Source organism: Triticum urartu, chromosome 6A, assembly GCF_056163025.1.
Source record: "Triticum urartu cultivar PI428250 chromosome 6A, HENAU_Tu73, whole genome shotgun sequence".
NCBI classification, from domain to species: domain Eukaryota; kingdom Viridiplantae; phylum Streptophyta; class Magnoliopsida; order Poales; family Poaceae; genus Triticum; species Triticum urartu.
This window is the reverse complement of record NC_141878.1, coordinates 59,607,089-59,622,332: the sequence shown is the minus strand read 5'-3', so window position 1 is coordinate 59,622,332 and position 15,244 is coordinate 59,607,089. Positions and strand designations below refer to the sequence as shown.

Here is a 15,244-nt window from a genome sequence, read left to right as displayed (position 1 = left end):
TCTGCATAATTTCATATTGTTCTGTTTTGAAATGCTGTCAAATGAATTGGAAAAGAGAAAACAGGGGAAAAAACTATGCCGTCGGCATATATACGCCCAGGAGTTACCAGGGCTTGCCACGTGGCACATCTATGCCTACAGCAAAGCCGTAGGCATAGCTGATAATCTATGCCGACGGCTTTGCCGTAGGCATAGCCCTGCTGCCAGGAGGAACCAGGAGATGACACGTGGCAGAGATATGCCTACGGCAAAGCCGTCGGCATAGATTCATCTATGCCTACGGCTTTGCTGTAGGCATAGCCCTGCCACCAGGAGTACCACGGGTTTCCACGTGGCAGAGGTATGCGACATGGCATTGCGTGATTCGTCAGCGCTTTTGACGGCGCCGTCCGTTGCCGTCAGACGGAAAACACTGCCGACGGCTATACTATGCCGACGGCTGACGTCAGGCCGTCGGCATAGGCCTCTATGCCGACGGCTATACTATGCCGACGGTCTGACAAGACTACGCTGACGACATCTACGCCGACGGGCCTATGCCGACGGCAACCGTAGGCATAGATCTATGCCGACGGCCCGTGGTCGTAGGCATAGACCGCGAGTCCGGTAGTGCCGGTTGGATTGGTTTTTTTTTTACCATCAGTGAACGAACAGCCTGCCCGGACGTTTGAGACGGATATGAGAGGCCCGAGTGTAGATGCTCTTAGAGCACATACGCTAGCTTGATCTAGATGTCTAACCGCGGCCCTGACCTCCCTCTAAACCATGCCACCATCTTTGACACCGACAACGCCTCACACCCTGAACCCATCAACCTCCGACCCGGGTCTGGAATAGGTGTTACAAATAGCACATTCGAAAAAAAACTTCCCTCTCCCTAAATCTCAAATTCGAACTCAAAGACCTCCTCTAGTCACTCGCACCACACATTACAGAACATGCGAAAGCGAGTCTTAATAGGACGATTATTCCACTGCTTGTGGGCCTGAACTTGGGTGATCTATTCATGATAACCATGATGAAGTTTGGATGGAACTAAGCAGATCTTGAAGAGTTGTATCCCATTTCCTCGTTGGCATCGCGGCCGTCTGTCTTCCACATGGACCCCCACCTCCGTCACGCCAGCGATGATGGATGGGCCCTTTCCCCTCGCTCCACCGTCATGCGCGCGGCCGAGGGGATGAATAACATGTGCATCGATATATCTTGTTCATCACCTTTTGGTGGCCTTGCAAAGTCTCGCTGCACCACAACCGGCTCCACCGTCGGCGTCGGGCCAGCTCCCCCTTTGCCGCGTACAGCTCGGACCCCAAAGTTCAACACACCATCATCAAAAGATCTGCAGGAAGCACTGATAAAAGTGCGCCGCGCACGACCACACCAACACCCGCAGATCCGGCAGCATGGAGTAGATCGATCGAAATGACCAATCCACCGAGACCACAACCACAATCTTACCCACCCAGTCACCACCAGGTGACCGGCCGGCGCGCACCCGATCGAGCACTTGGACTCCAGCCGCTTGATTACTGCGGCAAATCGCGTGCGCCCTGCACTTATTTTGCAATGGCCATCTAAAAACCCACACGTACGATGATATTGCACTGCACCCAGCAAGCGGCCGGTCGATCGATATTTACGCATGCATGTATGCGCGCGTGCGGCTGCTCCACATGAATGAAGAAGGTAATGCTTCAAGCCTTACCTAGCTCTAATTGCCCACCGAGCAAGCAAAGGCATGCATAGTGCAGCGATCCACCTGGAAGGCATTCCTTTTAAGGAAATGGAAACGACATGCCTTGCACTAGCTAGTTTTCATCGCATTGCACGCTAATTTTATTGTTACGAGACTAATGCACTGATATATACATTCGGTAAAGCAAAGAAATTGGTTCAGTTCCAACTTCCAACCTGTTCAAATCTGCATCCAGGAATATTTTCCAGCCAAAAAAAGTACTAGATGCTTTTCCTTGGCCCATGTTACCTAGCTAGCTAGCTAGTTAATGGGACACGAGCAACTTTTACAGACCCATGCATGTGTGCTCAACTGCTGAAACAGAATAAAAACCCAACTGTCCATATGGTTCTCCATCTCATTTCTTCACTGGAACTTTGATCCTATAGGCCCATGTTACCTAGACGAATGAAAGTAGCAAACTCGCTGCATATATATAGCCCATTGCGTCCTATAATACCTGTAGGGTACAGGGCTCCAAGTGGTCATATAGCAGCCACGGACGTCGTTAGCCACACGTAAACCCAGATGTGCAAGATGATGAGTCCAGTGCAGCTGCCGGCCCTCCTCCTCCTCCTCATGACACTGACCGCGCCGTCGGCTCACCGGGCGGCCGCTAGCCCCCCGGCGGACCCGGTGCAGTGCTCGTCGGGCGGCGGCACGGCCGACTGCACCTTCTCGACCGCGTACGGCGTGTTCCCGGACCGCTCCACGTGCCGGGCCGCCGCCGTGGCCTACCCTACCACCGAGGCGGAGCTGGTGCGCGCGGTGGCGAACTCCACGGCCGCCAAGACCAAGATGAAGGTCACCACCAGGTACGCCCACAGCATGCCGCCGCTGGCGTGCCCCGGCGCCGGCGACGGCCGGGGCCTCGCCATCAGCACCCGGTGGCTGAACCGCGTCGTGGCCGTGGACGCGGCCCGGGCAGAGATCACGGTGGAGAGCGGCGTCACGCTGCGGGAGCTCATCGCGGCGGCGGCGGCCGCCGGGCTCGCGCTGCCCTACGCGCCCTACTGGTGGGGGCTCACGGTGGGCGGCATGCTCGGCACGGGCGCCCACGGCAGCTCGCTGTGGGGCAAGGGCAGCGCCGTCCACGAGTACGTCGTCGGGATGCGCATCGTCACGCCCGCGCCGGCCGCCGAGGGCTACGCCAGGGTGCGCGTGCTCGCGGCCGCCGACCCGGAGCTGGACGCCGCCAAGGTCTCCCTCGGCGTCCTGGGCGTCATCTCTCAGGCAAGCTGATCTACACCCTTTGCTGTACACACTATGATGAGTTGATGACACGAGGGAGTACATTTATCAGCTGACCTAAGTATTTCAGCGCATGTTTGTTAGAAGAAGATCACACTGTCTTCCTCATATATGGTAGTAATAATGACTCTGATCTAATGCTTGACTTGCATTAACCTCAATGACATATACTACTCCTAGATAGATATGTTGATTAACAATAGTATCAATATTAGTATACTTACGTCAAGATTAGTGGTAGATAAGTATTGCGTGCTAGTGCTTAGCAACTGAACCATGCACGTACGTACTTGATGCAACATTTATGCTGACCATGAGTATGTACTCCCTCTGTCCCAAATTTCTTGTCTTAGATTTGTCTAGATACGGATGTATCTAATACTAAAATGTGACTTGATACATCTATATCTAGACAAATCTAAGACAAGAATTTTGGGATGGAGGGAGTATACTAAAGCGAAATGTCGATGAGTACGTATGGAGTAGGCGTACGTGCCCGATCCACCGGAGGGCTGTGGCTCAAGAAGGAGGCACCACCGGTGGATGATACTTGGAGTACAAAACATGGTTCGTCAAAAAGTACAAACATGCAGCGCACAGCGGGTGTGTGTGTCGCAATCATGCATGTCACTTTAACTGTTTTGGCATTATAATTTACACTTAAAAGGACACCTTTGGAACAAGGTAGACAAACAGGCCGTGTGTTTTGCTTGCCTTCACGTGCCGACATGTAAACTTTATGCTTTTACTCGATTTTTTTTTCGGACCGACACTTGCACCTAAATGTCGAATGATGCACAAAAGCACTTAACAGAATGAAATGGAAGATAAGTAGTAGTTCCGGCAAACATAGGGTTGTCCACTACATTCCCCTATATATGCTATTTCTCGATATGTTGTTGCAAATTTTAGGATAACTTTTTTGATACAGAAAAGTCTAGGGTAACTCACGAGATTTTATCTCACATTTTTGGATGTCGACTAGCGGACCACAACACTTGTGCTAATTCTGAATACAATAAAAACTTGATCAACTCATGGCCACACTGACAGGTAGAGCCCACGTGAGCGCTAATATGATGCGGAGGTGCAGAGGTGGCCACATGATCCACCTGCATCTTCCACATCTCCTTTTGTGCTTCTTATTATTCCTCCCATTTCTATCTCTGCCGGTTATGTTTTCTCATAGAAAGGGCAAAGGGCATATATTAAATAAATCTAGCCTGTACAAGAATTTCCAAACAAGAATAAAAGCTACAGTCAAGTCCTTGAAGAAATCAACACCATCTTCCTTCTACATTCATCGGCGGCGTGCAGTGAGCAAATCTCGTCGCTGCCTCCAAGCCTCTGTCTCAGCTGAGCAACCTTGTTGAAATCCAGCATCTTGTAGAAAGAACAACCGGGAAGTCGTCGATGTAGACCAGAAGACGCCGATCGCGAACTGGATAGATCACGGCTTAGGAGAAGCTGACACTAAGACGGATCAGAAGATCATCTCAACTCTCAGACCAGACAGAGGAGGGAGACATAGACCTCACAACTTCCCCGACAAAGCATATCTGGCTGAGCTTAGTCGGGCGAAGATGGAATTGGAGAACAAAAACATGTCACAATGTCATCCCTTCGTAGGACAACACCATCATGAACAAACGCTAATCATGCTAGACCGAGTGCTTAAGATCACACCATCCTCCGGCTCATCGACGCCACTAGAATGAAGGAGTTCGACATGGGGATAGCCGAGGAACCATTATTCCCATTGTCACCAATGTACCAAGTTTACCGGTGATGAAGAATTCGAAGGCCCTATGAAGTACATATTGGGACTGGTCGAGGGGAAAAGCTAGCCACCGCTTGGTCCCCTCCTCTGTAGCAAAACCTACAAAAGCAACATTAGTTATATTTATCACAAAGTACAAGATTTGAGCATCAGTTAGAGCTATAGTATGTTCTTAGTGGCAAGCTGTGAGATCAACCAAATAAACACAAAACGTGATGCACACACATATGGAATTTTCTACCAATTTAGTACTAAATCAGAAACACTTATTTCCCTAGATTCAAAGGCAAAGTTGTAACAACAATGTGATTCCCAAATAAATACTTCGCCAGTCCCTATAAGAAAAAACGTCTTATATTATGGAACGGATGGTGTACAACATACTCCCTCCATTTCTTTATGTTGGGTGTATTTGTTTTTTGATAAAATTTCACAATATAATGTGCATTTGTTTGAATTCTTTGTCATTCCCTTCTTCGTCCTCCAAAAAAATAAAAGTATTTTCATGTATCTTTCATTGTAGAGAAAAAAAGAAAATATCTCTCCCCTGATTGCGTATCTCTTTCTTTCCAAGCTGAAGTGATTTACTTGCTGCTAATTAAGGAATTAGACAAGGGCAATTTTATTATAAATTGTCTATAATATGTTCTTTGGTCATCACGCTGAAAATAATACATCTTATATAAAGAAATGGAGGGAGTATACAACTATTAGTTTTAAAATGTGCACGTGAAGACCTAAATCTGTACGTAGCAGTAAGGGCAGTTGTACAGCTTCAGACCTGAATCTATACGTTGGAGTATTTTCCATTTTTGTGCAAGGTCTAACAAATTTCCTATCTCAAGTACTCCCTCCGTTCTAATATAAAATGATGTTATTACGACCAATGTATACCCACAGTTGGACTAAGAACTACAGTATATTTTGAATCTGTATGTACGTAGGAGTAATTTCCCTTTTTTTTTTGTGCAAGGTCTAACAAATTTGTACGATGGTTTGCATGCAGGTGACTCTGGCGCTACAACCTCTGTTCAAGCGGTCGACGACGTTCACGGAGCGGGACGACGACGACCTCGCGGAGCAGGTGACCAAGTTCGGGTACCAGCACGAGTTCGCCGACATCGCCTGGTACCCGGGCCACGGGCGCGCGGTGTACCGCATGGATGACAGGCTGCCGATGAACGCCTCCGGCGACGGCGTGCTCGACTTCATCGGCTTCCGCCCCACCTCGGCCGCGGTGATCAAGGTCAACCGGCTGGCCGAGGAGGCGTCCGAGCGGGTGGGCAACGGCGGCAGCGGCGGCAAGTGCCTGACCGCGAGGGTGACCCACGCCGCGCTGTCGGTGGCCGGCTACGGGCTGGCGCGGAGGAGCGGCGGGCTGTTCACGGGGTACCCGGTGGTGGGGCGGCAGGACCGGATGCAGGCATCCGGCGGCTGCCTGACGGGGCCAGAGGACAAGCTCCAGACCGCCTGCGCCTGGGACCCGCGCGTGAGCGACTCCAGCTTCTTCCACCAGACCACCTTCAGCCTGCCGCTGAGCCGCGCGGGCGCGTTCGTCCAGGACGTGCAGCGGCTGCGGGACCTGAACCCGAAGGCCCTCTGTGGCCTGGAGCTCTACGACGGCATGCTCATCCGCTACGTCAAGTCCTCCACGGCGCACCTCGGGAAGCCGGCGGCGGCCGGGGAGTCGGCGGACATGGTGGACTTCGACATGACCTACTACCGCAGCCGCGACCCACGGAGGGCGCGGCTCCACGAGGACTTCCTGGAGGAGATCGAGCAGATGGGGCTGTTCAAGTACGGCGGCCTGCCACACTGGGGCAAGAACCGCAACCTCGCCTTCGCCGGCGCCGCGAGCAAGTACCCTGGGATGCGCCGGTTCCTGCGCGTCAAGAGCGCCTACGACCCCGACGGCCTCTTTTCCAGCGGCTGGAGCGACATGATGCTCGGTGTCAGCGGCGGCGGCGCCGCGCCGACGACGGACGCGCCCGGGTGCGCGCTGGAAGGGATGTGCGTGTGCTCGCGGGACGCGCACTGCGCGCCGGAGCAGGGCTACGTGTGCCGGCCCGGCAAGGTGTACAAGGATGCCAGGGTCTGCACCAAAGTCTAGTCGTCCATCTGAACTACAGAAAGAATTAATGGTAGAATGGGCTAGACACAAACCACACATTGGGTCGAATTTGGAACCTCACCAACTGCTACGTAGAATTCACACAATCCCAGTTAGCAGTAACACATACTCACGTAGCCCGGATGCTTCGTTGTCGTACCATACAATCTGATTTAATCCTTCGTACAAATGTACTAGGCTAAAAAACATCTTATATTTTGAGGCGGAGATAGTACGCCACACATGCGTTGCATTTGCGTTTGATATTTAGTTTGATGCTAGAATTTTAAAAATACGGATTTGTGATTACCTAACTTGACATCACATGCAAATACAGTCACAAAACACATATGCGGACGTATCATGGTGTATGGCCCCACCTGTCAGTGAGGCATGACGCTCGGCCTACTCACTTTTACACAAAACACCCTCGAATTTTTTTTAGGGAAAAAGCCGACCACAGCAACATATTTTAAACAAAACTCTCTCGCTTTTTTTATTTGTAGAAAAGCTAACCATTGTACTGGATAATTGTACGGACATCAAAACAAAAAATAAGGGCGCCTGTTCTCGAATCCCAACTAACGATCACGACACAAGCCACTCTAACCAATCTAACCTTCACGTTCCCATCTCATATATGGATAGCAAACATACATGTATTAAACGTGGAGCTTAAATCACATTTATTCTTTCTACAGAAAAAGGTGTGGCCGCCAGCTCTCTAACACACAAACAAAGATTAGCACACAAGACGTTCTTGCCACTACAACCTGCACGTGTACACATCTACCGTGAACAACTAGTCTTAATGTAGTAGAAACTTGAGTGAAGTGCATCATAAGTTATCAAACTATTTCAGAGGTGTCACGTAGGTCCTCGAACTATGAAAATCGTCATCCAGATCCTCAAAGTGCAATATATGTGTCATCCTGGTCCTCAATTTTCAAAGGTATCATGTAGATCCTTGAACTATTTCGGATGTGTCACATATATGCACACTTATTACACTTCAAGGATTTTGAGGACCTAGATGACACTTTTCCTAGTTTGAGGACCTACATGACACCTTCGAAATAGTTAACATATAAATATACCTTCGAAATATACTTGTAGATAGTATGTAAATTATAATTTCAGAAATAAAATAACATATAAATATACATGTGTTCTGAATATTGTACATACAAAGATAATAACCTACTTAAAAAATTCATGTGTTATTTAAAAATATTCATATATTTAAATATTATGTATTAATTATAAAAATGTGTGTATCATTTAAAATAATATTTTACAAAATTACAATTAAAATATTTTCTAGTCATACAAACATTTCACTAACTATGTACACATTTGTATAATTCAACGTTTATATAACCAAAAATATTCAAAATTGAAAATTAAACTGTTTATATGAATATTCAATCGTGTCTAATATTTCAATTCTATATTTTTTTAATATAAGTCATGTGTAAAATTTATACACAAGTGAATATTCGGTAATATCTAGTAAATGTTTGAATTCATTATTTTCATAATTTAAATATAAGCCACAAGTGTATTTTTTCATTCCTTAAACATATTTATGAAATAAAAAAATTCAAAGTCGGTATTAACTAAATATTTTTTATATAATAAACAGGCTTATATTTTAAATGTTTTATTTACTAATGATTGCTTGCATGTATAATATTTGTTTGACATAACTTTATTAATTATGTTTTACAAATATCTTGAAAGAAATAAGAAATGCAAAATGGGCCGCAGTATCTGCAGCTCATTTAAATTCCACATGCGTCCGTGCTCAATACATGTATACGTCGGTCGAAATCTCAAAAAAAAAAGTTTACGTCGTCTGGTGCTCGAAACCTGTCTTCCGTTCAATTTTATTTTTTTCATATCTAAGCTCCATCGTGAGTGCATGTTGGTTTGCTATCTTACCAAACATTCGTACGTGAAGGGTGTGTTGGCTAGATTGGCTTGTGTAGTAAACGTGGGTGGCAGGTTTGAGACCCGGTGTCCCCAATTTTGTGTGAATTTTTGTACCTATTTGCAGTACAGTGGTCAGCTTTTTTGCAAAGAAAAACAAGCGAGGTGGTCTGGTGTAAAAATGCGTTGCAGTGGCCACTTTCCTGGCAAATAAATAAATGTGAGGGTGCTTTTTCAAAAATGAGTCGACGGAGCGCCATGGCTCATTGACTAGTGAGGCCATACATCCTGATACATCCGCATATGTTTTTTGTGACCGTATTTGCACGTGATGTCAAGTTAGATGACCACAAATTTATATTTTTAAAGTTCTAGCACTAAACCGAATATCAAGCGCAAGTTATATGACTCCTGATGATATTACCTCCTGCATCTATATATTTGGTTCAGTCTCCGGCCATCACATCAACTCGTTTCCTCTGTATTGTCCTGTCACATGGATAGTCTCCCTTGCGTAAACAATAGGCTTGATACTCGATAGTATCTACCGGGTCAAACTCGAATTTGCCCGCCTTCCATACTTTTCAAGTTGCGGCTAGCCCAGGACTCTATTTTCAGGTTGCTCAGATAGTTTCATTACCTTCCTACCATATACTGCAAGCTAGACAAATGCAAATATTCACAAATACAACCTGATTCCATAATCCAAGATGATCGAGTTCAGAAAATACACAACTTCAGACACCACAATCATAATTTATTTATTTATTTGAAATAGAGGCAAAATATTTGCCTCATCCATTAATTAAGAAAAAGAATAGAGCTTACATGAGTTACAACACTCCCCAATAATACAAAATGAATTACTATCCACGTAAGTTATCCAGTGTGCCATCTCCCCTTTAATGTTGCTTAGAATAACTAAGAGTGGTGCACTTTTCTTGCGAAATACGCGAGTGTTTCTCACCCCAAACAACCCAAGAGGTTAGCATTACAAGTGAAGCCATGGCACTTCTATTGGGGGATGTTGAAGTCGGCAACACTAATCCACCAATCCTTGGTGGAACTAAATAGAAGCCAAGACGATGTATCGATGCCAGCCTCTTTAAGGGATACTTGCAACCACTTCAGGTCTTGTTCGGTTACACCCCTCCACAAGAGGATTGGAGGGGATTTGGGAATGTTTTGACTTGTAGGGGATTAAATCCTCTTCAATCCCTGCCAAACCTGGTATGAGATCCAGGTATGCATTGATAGTTCATTTCATGCTGATGTTGACATACAAGTTGATAAATTGTCTCATACAGAGGTGGACAACTCATGTGTCCAGGTTGAAGAGATTGAAGGTGACCTAGAAGACAAGATGCAGGAAAAAGTGGAGTATATGGTACAGTACCCTGCCTCACCTGATGATATGGGGGAGGTGATACCTACTCCTCCACTTATATCTGAAGATGTGATAAGATTCAGCATGAGGAATTTGCAGAACATGGCTGGCAAAATGCAGGACAGGGCTGTGGCTTTATCTAAGAAGAGAAATTTAGAAGGTACTTCCTCATGTCACAATTCTTTTGACGTGCTCACAAATAATGATCTTATGCTTAGGGCATCTAATATGGGCGTGATTATACCTGACTCTAATTTCTCTAGTATGGATATCCTTAGAGAATTAGAGAAAATGAGGGGAAATAATAGTGATGTGCATGCCCCCTCCTCTGACAATCAGGATGGGGATTGTGTGATGTATATCACTAATGGAAAGGGTGATCAAACTTCAGTTAGCACTGAATGGGGGGATGAGGGGGATGACCCTGAGGCCAATTTTATTTTAGTAAAATCCAGGAGGAAAAAAAGCCCCAAGGTTAAAATTGCTATATCTAGACCTGTTACTAGAAGTCAAAAACCTGATATGGGGAAAGATAATATCAAAACTGGCAGTCCTGTCCATCATTACAGGGCCACCAGAGGGGGGAGAGGGAGGAAAAGTCATTGTAAATGATAGGAAAATTTTGGAATTGTAGGGGGGCAGGAAAAAAGGGAATGAGTTCCTGCCTATCCCATAGGATCAGAGATCATTCCCTGGACTTTGTTTGTCTGCAAGAGACCCATAAAAAACTTTCTAGAGAGCTACATCAGGAAGATAGATCCTCATAGTGCTTTTGACTGGGACTGGATCCCAGCTATTGGGAAATCAGGAGGCATCCTCTGTGGAGTGAAAAAAGAGAAGTTCGAAGTTATCTCCTAGAGAAAAGGGAGATTCATTCTACAAGTTTGTTTCCTTGATGTCAACATACAGAAAGTCTGGACCTTATGTACAGCTTATGGTGCTGCTCATGAATGTGACAAAAATGATTTTGTAGTGGAGCTGGCAGAGTTTTGTAGCCACATTCAAACACCTTTCCTTATTGGGGGGGACTTTAATATCCTCAGACATAGTGGGGAGAAGAACAAGAACTGGCATCACTCCATTTATACTGATTTGTTTAACTCAGTTATGAATTCTATGTGCATGAACGAGATCCACATGTGTGGGGGGATGTACACGTGGACTAATAACCAAGCTCACCCGACCCTAGAAATTGGGAGGATCTGTTCCCTCTTGTTAATGTTAGAAAGTTGGTCAGGGATATGTCAGACCATAATGCTCTCTTGGTGTCCTCGGACAATCATGTTGTACGAGTTCCACACACAACAGAGTTCAGGTTCGAGTTAAGTTGGCTCAAGTCTGAAGAGTTCCTTCCTCTGGTTGAAAAGATTTGGACTAAGAATGTCAATACATCTGACCCTGTCGATGTCTTGAACATCAAGTTGAAAAGAGTGAAAAAATTCTTCAAAGGATGGGGATCTAATAAATTTGGAAATGAGAGGATCAGAAAGAAAAAAATTAAGGAGGAATTGGAGAAGATTGAGGAGATGGAAGAAGATGGCAATATCGACCCTGAGTTGCTATGTAATAAACAAAGTTTGTTGGTGGAGCTCAATGACATCCTTGTCAATGAGGAGCTTTACTTACTGCAACAATCTAAAGAAAGATGGCTGCTTAAAGGAGATAATAACACAGCTTATTACCAGAAGATCGCTAATGGTAATAAGAGAAAAAACACCTTTCATTCTCTGAAGGTTGGAGACCGGGTCATTGAAGGGACTGAGAACCTTCTTAATCATGCAACTGATTTTTACAAAGAGTTATTTGGACCTGCCCCTGGAAACCTATTCCAAATGGATCCTGATGTGTGGGAAGAGAGGGAGAAGATTAGTGAGGCTGATAATATGATACTAACTAGACCCTTCTCTGAAGAGGAAGTTAGAAAAGCCTTGTTTTCTATGAACAATAATAGGGCTCCTGGGTCAGATAGCATTCCGGCCGAGTTTTACCAACACTGTTGGGATGTAGTGAAAAAGGATATTATGGGTCTGTTTCATGCCTTCCATGATGGAAGCTTGGACGTGTATAGGTTGAACTACGGCATTATCACTCTCCTGCCCAAGATCTCTGGAGCAGATAAGATCCAACAATTCAGGTCTATATGTTTGTTGAGATGTCCCTATAAACTGATTACCAAGGTCTTAGATAATAGAGTGGCCTTTTTTGCTGACATTTTGTTAAGCAAGCATCAAAATGCCTTTATCAAAAACAGGAATATCATGGATGGGGTCTTATCTTTGCACGAAATTCTTCACCATACTTATGTTAAGAAAAAATGTGGGATTGTCATTAAACTCGACTTCGAGAAAGCATATGACAAGGTTAATTGGGATTTCCTTTTGAAGTGCCTTGATAATAGAGGGTTTGGGAAAACCTGGTGTGAGTGGATGAGAAAAATCCTGCATAATGGCACAGTTTGTGTCAAGTTGAACAATACTATGGGACCTTACTTCCAAAGCTATAAAGGGGTCAGACAGGGAGATCCTATATCCCCGTTCCTGTTTAATATCGCAGCTGAGTGCTTATGCAAAATGGTGCTGCAAGCACAGAAAAACAATCTGTTTGTTGGGTTGGCCGCGGATCTGGTGGAGAATGGGGTAGCAATTCTGCAATATGTAGACGATACCGTTCTTTGTATTGAACACGATCCAGATAAAGCTGTGAATCTTAAGCTTCTTCTTTATATGTTCAAACTCATGTCAGGTTTGAAAATTAACTACCAGAAGAGTGAGATTCTTTGTGTTAGGGGGGGGATGATAACATCTTGCAAACTTATGCTGACATCTTCAACTGTCAGATTGGCCACTTCCCTATGAAATATTTGGGGGTCCCAGTCAGTTACTCATCCATTAGAGGGGTTGATTGGGATTTTCTGGAAGCTAAGTATATACATAGGTGTGATTCTGGTTTGGGCAGTAATGCCTCCTCGGGGGGTAGACTGACGCTGCTTAATGCTAACATATCCAGTATCGCTTATTATTACATGTCTATGTTCCTTCTGTCGAAGACCATTATAGACAGGTTGGACAAACATCGGAGAAAGTTTTTTTGGCAGGTGTCCAAAAAGAGGAAGCGCTACTATCTAGTGCGATGGGCTCGTATCTGTAGATGTAAGGAGAAGGGTGGTTTGGGTGTGAAAGATTTACATAACCAAAACTTAAGCCTCCTTACTAAGTGGTGGTGGAAACTGGAGACTAAAACTGGCCTTTGGCAGGAGATCATTAAAGCTAAATATCTTGGCAGAGACACGGTAGCTTCTGTCAAGACAAAGGTGAATGACTCACCGTGCTGGAAAGATATTATGAAGGTGAAAGACCTTTATATGGCTGGTAGAAAAATCGTTATTCGATCTGGGAATATAGCAAGGATATGGATTGATCCTATTGGTGATTGGATGCCATTTAAGGATCAGCTTCCTCAGTTATTTTCGATCTGCAACTCCCCTGAATGCACTGTGAATAAGTGTTGGGAGGCGGATCCTTTATCCTTTTTCGGAGAAGATTAAACAATGAGCTCATGGAGCAATGGCAACAGGTGGTTGCTGCTGCTAGGGGGAGTTGTATATCCAATGAATCAGATGACAGTAAGTGGGGACTGGGTCATAAAAAGGTCTTTACGACCAAATTGGTTTATTCTTTCTTGGAAAGAAACATCACAGGATGTAGTTTTGTGTGGGTTTGGAGAGCTGGCATTCCTTTAAAGATCAAAATATTTATGTGGCAGTTGTTCCAGGATGCTATCCTTACTCGGGATGTGATGAAAAAAGGGGGTGGAAAGGAAATCTGAAATGTTCTTTTTGTGGGGAGAATGAGACCTCACAACATCTCTTCTTTGCCTGCCCTATAGCTAAGGTGACTTGGAGAAGTGTTGCCTGCATGCTCGGCACTGAGCTATGCCCGAACAACCTATGGCAGGCTTACTCCTGGTGTCATGTTTACTTCCCAAGTGGGGAGATTTTCTACACAGTTGGCATCGCTGCGCTTTGCTGGGCTATTTGGACATGTCGTAATGGTGTTACCTTTGAATCTAAACGTTTGAAAACGCCTTTTGAATGATGTTTCTCCATGTGTGCTTTCCTTGGTTATTGGGCAGGACTGCTGAAGCAAGAGGATGCGGTTGATCTGCGTATAGGAGTGGACATGCTGAAGAGCAGTACGACGAGGCTGATGCGCATCTGCGCTGCGAACGAAGACTGAGAAGTTCCGCTGGAGATCTGCTGAGGAAAAAAGTGGTGGCGCGTCAGCAAAGATAGAGGCATGCTCCTGATGGTTGTCTTTTGCATTGATTTATGTTTTCGTTCCTGGAGTCTCTCCCTTATATGGGTTCGCCATTTTGCTGCTCGCCTGTGAGCTGTTTAGGGGGGTTTCCCCATCTGAACTCCTTAGTGATTTGGTGTCGCCGGGTTTTTGCCCTACAGTCAGTTATCTCGATGGCGAGTGCTCGTAGTAGGATTTCCCGGCGGTGCTTGAACTCGCTCTCCCCTCTCCCGCCTCATTCTGTGGACCTTGTTGTATTTCCGTTATCTCGCAGTAATGGAAAGGGGTTATGCCCGGTTCAAAAAAATCCCTGCCAAACCCCCTTCAAATCTCTCTCAACCGAACATAGCCTCAAGGGATACATATGCAAACCAATTTGACAGTTGACGGTTCCCAATAGGAGGACATCCCAGGCTTCCAGTTCCAGTCGTCTTGTGGCGGGATGTACTGGGCTATGATGGACCTGGAAGATTACTATCATGGGCACGTGTTTTTGAAAATGTTGCTGGACTGTCTCCGATGTGCTTCATATCTTGGGACTAGTCTCTGTTTCATGTTTTTTCTCGTCTCAACTCCCATCTTTGTCTGATTTTTTTGCCTCTTCTCCGACCTTCTTATGATTTTTTCGTCTTTCTTCCCACCATCATAACCTAAAAAATAGTTGAGGCTCTCTTCGATCTGTTTCCTCGTTCGATCATCAAGGACGCCTCAGCCACGGAGCCCTTCGCCGCCTCCGGGATCCGAGAGGAGCCGC

General features: G+C 45.6%; 2 protein-coding genes across 2 annotated transcripts; both read left to right on the top strand.

Moving 5' to 3' along the window:
* Nucleotides 1–1,962: 1,962 nt before the first annotated feature.
* Nucleotides 1,963–7,137, top strand: LOC125516204 (L-gulonolactone oxidase 2). The gene is made up of 2 exons (XM_048681686.2): nt 1,963–2,968; nt 5,773–7,137. The coding sequence occupies exons 1-2, from the start codon at nt 2,264–2,266 to the stop codon at nt 6,874–6,876; spliced, it is 1,809 nt and encodes a 602-aa protein (XP_048537643.1). The 5' UTR covers nt 1,963–2,263; the 3' UTR covers nt 6,877–7,137.
* Nucleotides 7,138–11,436: 4,299 nt separating this feature from the next.
* Nucleotides 11,437–14,430, top strand: LOC147963917 (uncharacterized). Its single transcript, XM_087529759.1, has 4 exons — nt 11,437–12,329; nt 12,447–12,555; nt 13,449–13,563; nt 14,327–14,430. The coding sequence occupies exons 1-4, from the start codon at nt 11,437–11,439 to the stop codon at nt 14,428–14,430; spliced, it is 1,221 nt and encodes a 406-aa protein (XP_087385885.1).
* Nucleotides 14,431–15,244: the final 814 nt, after the last annotated feature.

Excerpts from the sequence above, each read along its gene's own strand:
- LOC125516204 (XM_048681686.2), top strand. The coding sequence starts at position 2,264 with ATGTGCAAGATGATGAGTCCAGTGCAGCTGCCGGCCCTCCTCCTCCTC. Across the intron at positions 2,969-5,772 it reads TCCTGGGCGTCATCTCTCAG|GTGACTCTGGCGCTACAACC; the intron begins GCAAGCTGATCT and ends GTTTGCATGCAG.
- LOC147963917 (XM_087529759.1), top strand. The coding sequence starts at position 11,437 with ATGTCAGACCATAATGCTCTCTTGGTGTCCTCGGACAATCATGTTGTA. Across the intron at positions 12,556-13,448 it reads TCGAGAAAGCATATGACAAG|GAGATCATTAAAGCTAAATA; the intron begins GTTAATTGGGAT and ends GGCCTTTGGCAG. Across the intron at positions 13,564-14,326 it reads GAAAGACCTTTATATGGCTG|GACTGCTGAAGCAAGAGGAT; the intron begins GTAGAAAAATCG and ends GTTATTGGGCAG.